Source organism: Polypterus senegalus, chromosome 10 (genome assembly GCF_016835505.1).
Source record: "Polypterus senegalus isolate Bchr_013 chromosome 10, ASM1683550v1, whole genome shotgun sequence".
NCBI lineage: Eukaryota > Metazoa > Chordata > Cladistia > Polypteriformes > Polypteridae > Polypterus > Polypterus senegalus.
In genome coordinates, this window is record NC_053163.1 from 161,348,983 (window position 1) to 161,363,791 (window position 14,809).

Sequence of the window (14,809 nt, forward strand, 5' to 3'; positions counted from 1 at the left end):
GACCTGCTGGCTGCCCATCGAGTTCTCAGCCGGCCTGAGCGCATGACGCACATCACGAGATCAGCTGCAGAGTGAGCTCAGCACAGGAAGGCAGCCATTGCATTGTGTTGCGCCCTCAAGTGTTCTGCTAGAGCACTGGCTGTGAAAGGCGCTATATGCACTAATTATGCACCATATCAATTGGAAGCTGCTCAACTTCCAAACTAGCAGAATTCCTGAGAATCCAGTGGGGTTCACCTCTGCATGTGCTCAGAAGACACCGGTGGTTGGGATCCCCGACAGCTGTGACAGCACATTTCTAAAAGTCCGTCTCGGACCACTCAGCTCAGAGCAGATGGCCACACGAACAGACATGCTGACCTCTGATTAAAGAGGAACGAGTGGAGAGCGGACCCTGCGTAACGCCAACTTTTACGTTTGTGTGACCTTCACCCTTTAAAGTGCAATTCTAGAATGTTCTGCGCCTCAGCACTGCCACCTGCTGGGACTCGGTGGTGCTGCACTGGCAGATCTGAACTCTGACCTCTTGACTGGAGGCTCTTGGCTCGGCTGTCCATTCTCAGACGGCTTGAGCTCCTGATTCACATCACAGATGCAGCTGCTGAGTAAGGTCACCATGGGTGGGTAGCCACACGACTGGCGGGCACTGACATCCGACTAAAGAAGAATGTGCTGACCCTCCAAAACCCAAACTGGACATCTTTTATGAGATTCCCAACGCTGATTGTCTAAAGAGAAACTCATAAACTGCAGTGCCCAGTCGGTCCCAATTCAATTCCTGAAAGCCCACCTCCTCAACACTGCCACCTGCTGGCTCTCAGTGTCCTACACTCACTGGCCCCTTTATTAGGTACACCTGCTCAACTGCATGTTAACGCAAATCTCTGGATCAGCCAATCACACGGCAGCCACTCAATGCTCTTCGGCTTGTAGACGTCGTCAAGACCACCTGCTGAAGTTCAAACCAAACATCAGAATGGGGAGGAAAGGGGACTGAAGTGACTTTGAAGGTGGTGCCAGGTGGGCAACTGTTGATCTACTGGGATTTTCACACACAACCATCTCTAGGGTTTACAGAGAAGGGTCTCAAAAAAGAACTCTGAGGATGACCCCCCTCCACTTTCGATTGAGGGTCACATGTCTGTGGTCACCGTTGACCCCAAAAATGGACTAATTGGAGTCCTGAGGACTGAGTGTTCAGGTAGATGGGACACCTGGGCCTGCCTCACTGTATTCAGAGAGCCAGCTGAGAGGTGGAGGACATGACTTGTGGAAGGAGGAGTGGAGGTGGACAAGAGACAGACAGACAGACAACTGAGACTGGTGTATTTGGTGCTCGTTGGGACTCTGCTGGAGTGGTGGGAGACGAGGGGAGGAAAAGTTTCCCACTTAATAAACGTGTGTTTTGTGCTGGGCGTGGGCTTGGTGTCTGTTGTGCGCCCCCTACTGTCCACAGAGACACACAGCATCCTACTTATCAACTCAGCAGAACACCCAAGAGCCGAACGGATGAGCCGATGAGCGACACCCGAGACCCCCAGGAACATCTCTGTCTGCCCTGCTCAGAGCGGGCAGCACACAAACAAATAAAACAGAAATGACAGGCAGCTGACCCCGCTTAACACACACAAATAGGACGTCTTTTATGGGAACCCAGATGGTGGATTTGCCACATGGAATTTTTTGGACATCAGCGGATGCCAAGTCAGCTGGGTGCAATTCCAATTCCTGAACGGCATGCCTCGGCACTGCCACCTGCTGGCCCCCCATTGGTACTGCACTAGCACCTAACATGTCGGCTGCCAGATGTCACCCAAAGCTCTCACTTCGACTGTCCATCGTGTCCCTGAAACAGACAAGCAGACCTCTGGTGGCACATCACAGAAGCAGCCGCAGAGGACGCTCACCAAGGGCCCGGCAGCCACTTTACTCCGTGTGCTGCTCCAGCATGACCCAAGAAAGGCACTATATGGGGCACAAGGCCTCCTAGTTTCAAGTTGGCAGCATTGCGAAGAGCTGAGTGCACTTCACTGACTGATGCCCATGACTGGCATCACAGATGCCAGGGATGGCACTTTTCTAGCAAGCCCTCGCAATCGACGGGACCATCTCTGTCCACCCCACTCAGAGCGGGCAGCCACGCGAATGGAAACGCTGACATCTGATGGATGGGGTCTTACATTTGCTGCTTGGTCGCGGAGAGATAACCGTGGCAAGGAAATAAATCAAACTTGAAGGGCTGGCAAAAGACGTGTCACCCACCGTGAGCGGGCTGTTAACTTCATGTTTCTAGGGAGGAAGATAAGACGGGAGCAGGAGAGCGGCAGAGGCAGACACTAAAAGGGGGCCCGAGGGCTGCAGGATCGACTTGCACAGAAGTGCCGACGTGGCTCAGCGATGGCCGTCCGCCTTTCAGCACTCAATCGCATTTAGCGCCTTTCCACGATGAACACCAACTCGGCCGACTTTACAGCTGCAAGGTGAAGTCCTGGCAGGCAGCGCCACTTACACCAAGGATGGTTGTTGGAGTTGCAACCTGGCGCTGGAACCTTGTCGTTCCACCTCTTCGCCACTAGGGGGCCACACCATCACACAAGTACAGTTGACCTTACCCAGTAACAGCAGAAAGAACGCATTTCATTTAAAACATTCACTAGCTATACATTAATGTTTGTAGCGCCATGCACTGCATGAGCCTCTAGTACATGCCATTTGGTATGGGATTCATAAAAGCAGGGTTAATGTTTGTGACGCGCCATCTGTTGCAATGACAGACATAGCAACCGGATAGACAAACAGACACTTATTTGTAGTAATGCATTACTACAAATGTTTTGATACACCATCTGTTGGAATGACAAATGCAATGCATAGGTCTCGGTTATATGCCATTTGTTGTGGATTCGTGAAAATGTGTTAATTAGAATATTAGAACAATTGAGACAAGAACCTCAGCTACACGACTAGGAGAGGGGAAGGCAGAAAGGACCAAGAGGTTAGTGGGAAAAGTGGCCCAGTCCACCCCATGGACAGACAGGGACCAGAACTGTGTTTGGGGAGGCCCAGCGAGGGTCTGAGCTGTCATTTTGGGACTGAGGTCACATCTAGAGTGCCCCCACAGGTCACAAGAGGTAAACGCATGCTTCAAAGCTGTTTCATTCAAACTGATTTATTGATGAGCTGAGGAGCCGCCACATGTTCACGGCTTACCAGCTGATGCTACTAAAGTCGCCGGGCGTGTGTCCTGCTCACCAAGTACACTCTTAATGCGCCTCACTCATTCATTCTCAAGGTCTGTCCACACTACAGTCCCACTGCCGGACTTAATGGACTCCTACAGTTAGCCACATGGAGGCACACTGCTGTCTTCCAGAGATGACCTCCAGCATGGATGTCCACTTGAGACGGGAGGCCAGCGACACGGACTCTTGTACCACCACAAGGTGAAGCAGCAAAACAGCAGCCTTGGGTGAAAGCCAGAAATCAGATCTCAAAAACTCACACAAAACTATCAGAAGGGATCCGTAACTTCGGACAACGTGCCGCACATAATGCTGTCTAAAAACAGTGTGGAGACTCATAGCAACCAGACACTGCATCCTTCAGGGTTAATGTTTGTGACGCGCCATCTGTTGGAATGACAGACATAGCAACCAGATAGACACACAGACACTTATTTGTAGTAATGCATTACTACAAATGTTTTGATGCACCCTCTGTTGGAATTACAAATGCAATGCATATGTCTCTAATGTTCTAGGCCATTTGGTGTGGAATCATAAAAGCAGTGTTAATGTTTTCAATGTGCCACCTGTTGGAATGAAAAATGCAATGTGCTTCATTACTACAAATGTTTGTGATGCACTGCATCCTAGCAACGGCCACTGCAAAATGCCAACTCCTACATTGGCTTTGTGGCAGTTTCAAAATAAAACCATAAATAGTTTCAGTTTTAATAAAATATATTCTGAACATTTGACTCATTAAGCACATCTGAAAGATCTGTAGGTCTAAAACAAAATTACAGAAAGAACAGCAGTCAGAACAGCCGCACACCGCTTTGATTCACATAAACAGATGAAGCAGACCCGGCCAGGTTGCCAGTCCACCACAGGGCACCCTCACCCAAAAGCAAGTCACCACTTCCTTCCAGGAGACCCCTCGGCCCCCAATCAAGCAAAGAAGAGCAGCGCAGTCACGTCCTCACCAGCCACAGCCACCTACTCACACGTCTGTGGCAGTGAGCGCCACCTGCTCTAGCACATTCCGCCACGTCACTCCGCCAATGGGCTGATTGGGCCCCAGCCGCTCATCGACTTCTGGATTACGAATTCGCTCTTTGATTGGCTCCAGAATTCAGGTCAGGAAACAGTCGCTCACAGCATTTATGAAGCTAATCAATACGGAGCAATGAGATTAAATACGGTCCAGCTGGGGGTCATTTACAAGGAGACCCCGGCCTGGCGAGATGCCCTGGCAAAGCCTCACCTCCTACAAAGCAGCCGGCGACTCTTCAGATTAGGACTTTCAGCAAATCCGCTCTACCAAAAGGGCCACAGGTTGGGAGTGTAACATAATGGTGAAAATGATGGAAGGGATTATTAAGGAAAATACTGGGCAGCATACGTCCAGAAGTGGAGAGTTAGGGAGCCGTCAGCCTGGCATCAGACAAGACAAGGAGGTCACGGGTCACTAATATCCTAAGAGAAAGCAACAAAATCGGGTGATCCAAGGGGTGCAGATGAGATTATTGATCTCGATTTTCAGAAAGTGTTTAATAAGAGGGATTGGTGATTAAACTACTGGGGGCAGTGTGTAGGTGGGTACAAAATTAGGTTATGGGGAGAGGACCCTGATGAGAATTAGGAGATGTTAACAGTGATTGTTAGCAGGGGTCAGTGCTGTGGCCGCTGCTCTCTTTAACAAACATAAACCACCTGACAAGAACAGAAAGAACTAGCTGGCCAAGTCTGAGGAGGACACCAACCCAAGCAGACAAGCAGATCTTCCAGAATCTGTTTAGCTGGACAGCATACAGGATTAAGCAGATTAGCAGCAGAAGAAACTCCATGTGAGTGACTGGAGAGAATTACACGGAGAAAGTAACATGATAGGTTTAAATACACACTGGGAGATCTGACACGTGATAGGACACCTCAGGAGAAGGACTGGTCACTATCTACATCAAAAGACAATGCGCTGACTCCATTAAGGCGGCAAAGAAGATGTGAGGTTATATAGCGCCCTGATGTGTAGACTACAAGTCATAGGGGTGTAAACCTTATTGTGTGCAGTTCAGGTCTCCATATTACAAAAAAGACAAATCAGCACTGGAGAACAAACACAGCTGAGCAGCCAGGCTGATTCAGGACCATGGAGAGCAGATGGGGAGGAAGGACTGAAAAAGCTGAACCATTCATTTTAAAGCAACTGGAGAGTAAGAGGTGAAGGACTGAAGGGAATGGAAGCCATTTACAATGCTAATAAGATGTGAGAATATATTGTGCCCATGATGTGTGGAGTACAAGTCAATGGAGATTACACATAAGCCAAGATACACACTAGTGAGGACTCACCTGGAGTGTGGGGTGCAGTTTGGCTCTCAATATATATATATATAAAAAAAACACAGCACTAGAGATGGTTCAAAGGTTAGCGAGAAGACTGATTCAGCACCATGGAGAGAAACTGCAATGACTCGGGGACCACAGAGGGCAACCAAGGAGGAACGAATGAAGGAGCCGACGGTTTATAGTTCAAACAAACAGAGGTTAAGGGAAGATGTGAGGTAAGTCGCTTTGGACCTCAGTACTGGTACCAAAACAATTCTTAAGTAAATCATGGAAAACTTTATGACTGCCCACCTTACTGCAGCCTCCCTGATGCATCACAATGCTTCAGTGCACCGTTTTCCTCTTAAAGCCACAAAGTCCCAAATATGGGTGATGTTGACAACACCACCCCCGAATTTCCGATTGTCATGAAGCTCATACTTTCGTTTTGTTAAGACTATGAAATGAACATTTTACACAACTTCAATAGCAGGTGAGGAGGGTCGGATGATTGACAGAAAAGCCAACGTTTACTTCCAGTACCCAAAATCCATAATTACTGGTACTGTTTTAAAATTTGCACTTTTCTGGAAACCATGCAACTTCAACTGGAAGTGCTTTAATGTGATGTTAGGTTATCTACTGCCACAGACGTCCATAGCACTTGTCAATGGAGATTATCTTTAAACTATCAACCTTACTAGTGAGGCCTCACGTGCAGATCTGTCAACCATTTGGTCTTCACATCACAAAAAAGACAAAACGCCACCAGTGAAGGTGAAGAGAAGAGGAGCCCAGCTGATTCAGCACCATGGAGAGCAACTGAGGAGGAATGAATGAAGGATCTGAACATTTAAAGTTAAAGCAAATGGAGATTAAGGGGTTGACAGGATTTAAGAGGGCAGAAGCCATTAAGAAGGATAAGAAGATGAGAGATTATATAGCGCCTGGAGTGTGAAGGACAAGTCAATGGAGGTTATGAATAAACGTTATAACACAATAGTGAGGCCTTATAAGAGAGTCCAGGGAATAGCAACTAGACAGATTCAGCACCATGGACAGCAAGTGTAAAGACTCGGAACAATGGAGGACAAGCAAAGAGGAATGACAGATGGGGCATAGGCTTCATAAGCAAACACAGACTGAGAGAAGATGTGATGGAAGTATTTGAATTGTATTTAAGGGGGTGTGGGGTTATATAGCGCCCATCACATCTGGCATACAAATCAATGGAGGTTATGAATAAGCTTTATAATACAATAGTGAGGCCTTAGGAGAGTCTAGGGAAGAGTAACTAGACAGATTCAGCACCATGGACAGCAAGTGTAAAAACTCAAGACAATGGAGGACAAGCACAGAGGAATGACAGATGGGGCATAGGCTTCACAAGCAAACCGAGACTGAAAGAAGATGTGATGGAAGTGTTTCTAAGGGGGTGTGTGAAGTTATATAGCACCCATCACGTGTGGCGTACAGGTCAATTACCCCTAAGGCTTCATACTAAGCTTAGGCCCATTGACCTTCTCCAATAAACCAAGGTGCAAGTGGAGGAAGGTTCTGGGCCACAGATCAATCAACTTTTACTTTATATAGCACCTTTCTATAGTGCACATCATCAGGTGTGCTTTACAAGTGCAGTTCATTCATTTAAATGCAATTTTATCTTTGGGGCTCATAGGCTGAATCAGCATGGTCGGGTAATACAGCCCAATGCTTTACCCACTGTGCCACTCTGCCATCAGTGAGATCCTTTCCTGGGTGCCCAAGCATACGTAGAAATGAGAGTAGGAATTTAGCGACCTTCTCATCACACTCAACATCACTGTGGAGAATTGAGGTCAACAGGTTTGGCGAGCTTGTTGGGCTGAATGGCCTGTCTTCGTCACCTTTGTCCTAACAGAGTCACGAAGAAAAGCAGTCAGACAATGAAAAAGACCAAGCCTCCCGGGCAGGTCAAAGTGGACAACACGACGGGCTTGTGTCCGGGCTTCACAGTGCACTCGTGTCTTCTCCGCTTCTCTCCTCGAGATTCAGCTCTCATTTTCTTCACTCTCCCATTCCTCTCATCCTCTTCGCATCTCATCCATAATGCATGTGATGCTGTTCTTACATTAACAGCGACGCAGCCCACCCTCCCCATGTCAAGGTGCTTTTGTAAGGAATGCTAAAAAGACATTGGGGGTGGGGGGGAGAAGAGGAGGAGGAGGAGATGGGGGGATAAGAGTCCACTCACTGCCGCAGATGTTGGCGTAGAGAGGAATGGGAAGCCACCAACAGAGGAAGGGATTCCTTGATGAGCCTCGCACATCCAGGCAGAGCCTTGGTGGGTTTTCCGTTCCACACATTCTCCTTAATCCCCCCAGTGCAGGTGACATTTGTTTTTCCTATTTATGTCCCCTGAATCCACAGCTCTGCTAAGCTTTCAGTTCAGTTAACTTCTGTCAAGCGCAGGCTCTGTTCACAGGTAATTACAATTCAGAATCACACACACACACACACACACACACACACACACACACACGAGTGTGAACATGCGCCGAAACAAAGTGGAGTCAAACTGAGTACCAGGAGCGGAGCCTACAGTGTCCTGAATCTGCTGCAGTATCTCATGTCCCACCATGCAGGCGGGGGGGCTGCACCTACATAACAAACCCCCAATACTCACAAGACGGGCATCCTGCTAATCCCATCGCCCGTTTTTATTGCTCGGCCGTGGCTTACGTTGATTTGGTATTTGTGTTGTTTTTATGTCACTTTATTTACATGTTGTTTCTAACATACCTCACAGGATGCCTGGTCCTCTTTGGGTCACCCTTTGGGTGACTGTGGCTTTTGGGTAGGATGTCATCGGATGGTGCCCAACATTCCTCAGATGTTTTGACCCCCAACTGTAACCCCCTCCTGTTGGTGGGTTGGCAGCAGTGGTCAAATCAGTGCCCATCAATTCCTGACCTTCAGCTCCTCTGCTGCCTCACTCAGCCCCATTTTCCTCTACTTTCCTGAGGATCCCACGGCCATAAGCAAATTCTGTGTGGCTTAAGCTGGGAATTCTCTGGAAACAGCCAGGCCTGCCAACCGCTGTCCCTGCATTCTTGGACCAAGTCCTGGCATCTGGTGGCTTTCCATATCACACACTTATTCTCATGGCACAATGAATTTAACCAGGATGACCCTCTCCTTGCTTGTTCTGACGTGACGACCACATCTGACCTTAGGGATGTGTGAATGACAGGCTTGGAACTGCGACCACCTGACCTTTCCCACCCTTGTGCCCTCTGAAGGACGTTGCTTCTACTTTTACTTGAGGTGGGTTTAATTTATAGACTTTGCGTCTCACTCTGAGTGCCCTCCTTGCATTTTGTGGGTGGAGCCCTAAAGGGGTGGGGCACCATGATGTCACTGCTGAAGGACCGCCCACAGTCTTTATATACTGCAGCTGACATCCTTCAAGGGTTTATTGACACTCAAGGGTAGATTGGCCCATTTGTGAGTTTTGCTTTTCTTCTTCTGCATTTATTACTTTGTTTGTTTGTTTGTTTGTTTTATGATTTCTGAAATGTGGAGTTGGACTTGTTTGGTGTGGTTTGCTTTTTTAGTCATTTCTTTTTGCCTTTTTTTTGATTGAATATAAAGTCTTCATTTATAAACTTAGATTGCTAGATTGATCTCCCTAGCCAGGGGTTTATGGTATCCTTTCCCTTGAAAATGGCAACCAACCTGAAAATGATGGGGTGGTGATGCCAGTTAGGGGTCTGCTGCAGTGCACAGATTTTTAGTAAAATCAGTGTGCTCCTCTCGTGCAGTTCAGCCGATTTCATTATTAGCACACTGGAATAACTGGGCACCTGTGCCCACTACAGCATAAAAGGAGCCCGAGGATGAGAGATAAGGAAGAGACTGGGACAAGCAAAGACATGGAGTTCAGGAAAGATGAAGAGGAAGGATGGTAGGCGGGCTGGTGACATAGTGTGCAGGTGAGCAGTCGTGAAAGTGGGCAGAGAGGGACAAGCAGGGAGTAGGAGTGACCAAACGCTCTAAGTGGGCATTGGGATGGTGGTGGGAACACGAGGTGGCTTTGAGGGACGACTGCACTTGGCCAGGAGTGGACCACCAGGGTGCTTTAGAAGGAAACACAGAGGCTTGTGATTAGAACCATTTTGGATGATTTCTATATTGATGATCGCCGCTACCACTATAAACAATAGTGACTCACAGCCCACCGGCGGCCCCCCACAACCCAAATATGGCTTAGAAACCCTGCTATATAGTGCCTTTCACGTTATTGCTGTGTTATACAGCGCCTTTCACATCTCTGCGGTATTGGGCCCCTCGTTGTCCTGTGCTGACCCCCCACATCTCTGCTCTCTTGCACTGGTGGGCTCCCATCTTGTTGCTTTGTTATTCAACATCACACTGTGCCACCTCCAGACAGGGGAAGTGGCCGGCGGAGGGGTTGCTAGTGACAAAATGACACAAAATGACAACTTGTCCCATAAACCAAATTCCAAAAAAATAAGACGCTAGAAAAGAAACACAAGCAATAAACGCAGAAAGGAGACCACCATGACCATCGACTGCTAACGGTCAGAAAAAGGACAGAAGAAGAGCAAAGACGAGGCAAGGCGGCGAAGAAGGGGGGCCAATGGCCGCAAAAATCAGGAGAATGAAGAAAAACACATGAAGGGGAATGTGGGGGCAGTAAATACAAAAAGAGCCTCAATGACAGAAACACAAAACTGTGAAATATATAGTATTATATAAAGGTGGTGACACTGTGCAGCCACCATAAAAGCCACCCGAGCGGAGAGGAAGTGCTCGGCGGTGACCTGGAGCTCGTGACAGACAGACAGGCAGACAGACAGACACCTGCCAACGAGCTGCCAGATTTCACGAGGTTCCTTTTTTTGCCAGTTTTTCCTCCCCTTTTCCTGGACATTAAACGGGGTCACTTTGGTGTCCCCAATCTTTGTCTTGTTTCAGAGTCGTATTTACTGTTTTTATCCTTTTGCTGTTCATACCCTTGATTTGTATATAGCGCCTTACCAGTCAGCACCACCACAAGGCTGTGACACCCCGGATGTTAATTCACAAGACACTTCAAACGCAAGTCAGAAGGAAGCGGGCAGATTCTTGTACCATCTTTTAGAGCACCAATCCTCAGTGCATGCCATGCCAAGGCCAGCTGCTTAATATCTCCAGACTGGCAGGTCAGGGTCACACAAGGAGTCAAAGGTGGGGACCCCCACCACAGGTGCAAGTTCCACACCCCACCAGTAAGGGATCAGCCTGACTGCCTATGACCATCTAAAGTTGTTTACAGTAGGAGCTGATGGGCAGCATGGCAGACTGGGCATCAGGACAGCAGAAACCAGCGAATCAGTTACAAATGATGGCAGCTGTGCCCACAAATCTGCTTCTCTGCTCCTCACAAGTACAGAGCACACAGCTGGAGCACAACAGGCACACACATGCCCCCTAGAGGCCTGGAGGGCCCATTCTGTAGCCCACCGGGCACTCTTACCTTTGTGGTTCATGGTCTGCAGGCACTGCTTGCTCTGGATGTCCCAGAGGTTCACCGTTTCATCGTGGGACCCCGACAGCAGCAACGTCCCATCCATGGACACAGAAAGACACGTCACCAGGTTCCTGCCAAAGTGACAACATAGGATGAGCAAGACCACAGGATGCTCCCGACCACCCCTAGACGTGAGCCCATCCAACGCGGACCCACCTGTGACCCTTGAACACCTGATTTCCTTCCCTGTCGGCCTGGAACGTCTCGTCTCTTTGGATGCCCTGGAAATGAAAAGGGGGACACAAAGGATGTGATTTAAGGCACTAAGAGGCACTCTAAGACAACGTGGGCACTAAGAGGCACTCTAAGACAACGTGGGCACTCTTTCTTCATCATGTAAAGCACTTTGAGTGGCATTATTTGTATGAAAATGTGCAACAGAAATAAATGTTGTTTATTTCTGCCTGCAGGAGACTGGAGTTCAAAGTGCAAGGCGCTATACACAAACATGGACTGAGCCGTTAGAAGGCACTTTATAGAAAGGCTATGCTCACCAAACAAGGCGGGCTATGCACACAACCACCCTGGAGAATGAGTTCATGATGCAAGGCGCTATATAAAAGGGCTGACTGTAGAAAAACTTGAGGATGCTATTCACAGTGCAAGGCGCTATATACACAAGCCCTCTTTGTAAGCACCTAATGAATGGAGTTCAGTAAGAAGGGGCTTCCTGAGAACAGCTGCTTATAAAAAGACTGACTGTAGCCATCCTGAGAATGGGGGTCTCAATGAAAGGCGCTATATACAAAGACTTGTTTATAAGGTGCCAAGGGGTGAAAGGCAGGTGGGCCACCTTGGTGTTTTGCTTTGGATTCCTCTTTATAAAGTGGTGGCACATGGAATGAAAGACGCCATATAAGGACGCCTACTGCCAAGCCAACCCAACATGGCAGGAGCCGAGCAGCCACCCGTGAGGCGTCGACTTTGCTTTCATTCTCGCCGTGCTCTGCATTTTTAAAGCCGATTCTCTTTTCTCCCAATCCAAGCATGACGTGCGGAGCGGTGGGCCGCAGAAAACGATTCCCTGGACGGAGCGCTCAGCGTACTTGGAGTTAGTCTTTGGATCTCATCAAAGCCGGGATGTGCTGCTAAGAACTTATCTGAACCCACAGAGCTGGCATCAAACACGGGAGTCCTGAGACTTCCGAGTCCGGCTTTGAAGATTCCTCAGGCTCATTTATTACAGAGCTGACACTGGTGGGGCACGAGGGGGACAGAGAGGGCGGGGGGTTTCAGGGGTCTGGGCTGAACCCGCCATCTGTTTCCCAAAAAGCATGCGAAAGCAGAGATGCACTCAGGCAAATGAGCCCCTCCTGTAACAGGCAAAGGCAGCGAGCAGCAACCCGGCGGACATCATCTCGAGTGGCAAGGACTCATTAGCAGGGCGCCTTCGCTGAAACGAAACCCAACTCAGGCTGCCCTTTACCAAGCACACGTCACGGGAATTAATGAGCAAACAGGCGCTCATTAGCTGATTACCGGCCGAGTGCCCGCGCGCCCAGCAAACGGATCAGCAACTGCAGCTTCACGCCACATTGCTCAGAGTCTCTGGTGGTCATCGGTAATTCTTTATTAACTCTGCACCAACCGCTGGCACAGCTCAGGAATATAAGGGTGGCTGGCAGTGGCGTAACGAAATGAAGAGGGACACCCAAATGAACTCTGGCCATGTGGGGGCACACGCTGGGCCATCTCAGTACCCACTTGGATGAATGGCATGCCTATCACCATCAGACTGCATAAAGCATTGTGCCACCATGCCCATAGATGCTCTGGCACAGGGAGAATATTTAATATTACTTATGTGGGGTGGTCTGGCACCAATTTAACCAGTTGCTTTTTAATGTTTTGCACTGTGGCTCACATTCTTTGTTGCTGCCAACTGTTTATCTCCAATATAGTGCCTTTAACAACTGCCTCAGTATTATATAGCGCCTTTCCTCTCTACCTGCCTCAGTAATCAGCACATGTCACATTGATCTTTCTATAACACTGCACCTTTCATATATGGTCAGTCTACTGCCAGACTGTACAAAGCTTTGCCTCATTGTGCCCACTTTCACTCTGGCCAGTTAAAATAGAAACACCGGTACAACAGCAAGATCTCATCATTATCATCATCTTCACTTTGGGCTCACGTACGCTTTGTACTTTTTACTGTCATTCATTGTCAATGTTGCGGCTTGCTATGTTTTGATCATATAGCGCCTTTGCTATCTATCACTGTGTTATATAGCGCCTTTGACATGCATCTCTAAGTGCTCATCTTTCATGTGTATGCAGACCGTACGTATAAAGTCTTGTCTCACTGTGCCCACTTTCACATTGGCACAGGTTTCATTGTATTATCACACTGACTGACTATCTGACACTCGTCTTATTTTCTATGCTGCGGCTAGCTGTCTATTATATAGTGCCTTTCAGACACGCCTGAGAATGACTTTGTACAGAACCTTTTAAAGTTATATCTGTTGTATAGTGCCTTTCATATGTGGCCATACTGTATAAAGACTCTCCCACTGTGCCTGCTTTCACCTTGGCAGATTAAAAAACAGGCCGACTGGCACAGGGACGATATTTAATATTTCATTGTGTACTTAATGTTATTATACTGAGGGGTCCGACGCTTACTTTTATTATTTTGTACCGTTTTACTTTCCATCTTTTGCTGTCTCCTTTCATATCTAAGACATCAGAATTATATAGCGCCTTTCACATTTACCTTCCTGCTTACTGTATGGTGCCTTTTTTGTGTGGCCAGACTTTTGCCATCAAATTGTATAAAGATTCACCCCATTGTGCCCACTTTCATCCTGGTCAGCTATATTAGACACACTGGCACTGGGTCCATAGTTCTGGCATCATTTTGGCACCAGGTGTTTTTTTCTATCATTTTGTTCTGTGTTGCTGCTCTCTAACTCACATTTCTCTATTTATATTTCATATTTATCTTTTACATCCACCTATCATATAGCGCCTTGCACACCGACGTGCCTACCTAAGTAACATTGGCCATTTACCCACCCCACAGTCTCCCCTTTTTCACCCATTTGAGATTTGACCTCCATGTCCCTGCGCATGCGTACATTCAATAAAGCAGCAGGCGGGTGTGAAAGGTAAAGCGGGCGCCAGAATCTACAGGGCAAGGAGGGCGAGACGATAAACCCTTGCCCTGTGCCCCACTGCCCCCTTCACCACACTCAGCCCTTATCACAGCACCCTTGGCCCCTTTCTCCTCACCAGTCTTTTTCAAGGCCACTTGCTTGCTCTCATCTTGCCATGCTGAGTGCCCACACACCACACGACTCCACAGCTGGCACTCGCACTTTGCCCGTCAACCACCTAAAAGGCTCTTTTAGAAATCAGAACCGTGGACAGCTCACAGCTCGAGTCTGCAACTCCATCGTGCACTCCTCTCCCATATGCCCATCAGCCCAGTAGGTCTTGCAGGATGCCACCATAACCCTGAAGCGTTACTCCCCTCGCATGGCACATGGCTGGGCGCTCACATTATCCATGCCAGCAGCTCCTTGATGTCTGGTGGTCTCCTTGGCTTTTCCTTCATGTTTTTCACTTTCTGCTGTTCCACTGACACTCCTGCCCACCTCATTATGTCTTGTGGCATCAAACCACACATCCACCCTGACCTACAAATGTGCCCTGCAGCTTTTCACCTTCTCCA

At 48.3% G+C, this 14,809-nt stretch overlaps 1 protein-coding gene across 1 annotated transcript in view; it reads right to left on the reverse strand.

Annotated features, from left to right (window-relative positions):
• Positions 1 to 14,809, reverse strand: part of wdr18 (WD repeat domain 18) — a 79,500-nt gene that overhangs the window by 9,207 nt on the left and 55,484 nt on the right. The window contains exons 6-7 of the mRNA XM_039767159.1: positions 11,284 to 11,348; positions 11,074 to 11,198 (exon numbers count right to left, since the gene is read on the reverse strand). Coding sequence (XP_039623093.1) covers positions 11,074 to 11,198; positions 11,284 to 11,348 — 190 coding nt within the window. The remainder of the gene's footprint in view (positions 1 to 11,073; positions 11,199 to 11,283; positions 11,349 to 14,809) is intronic.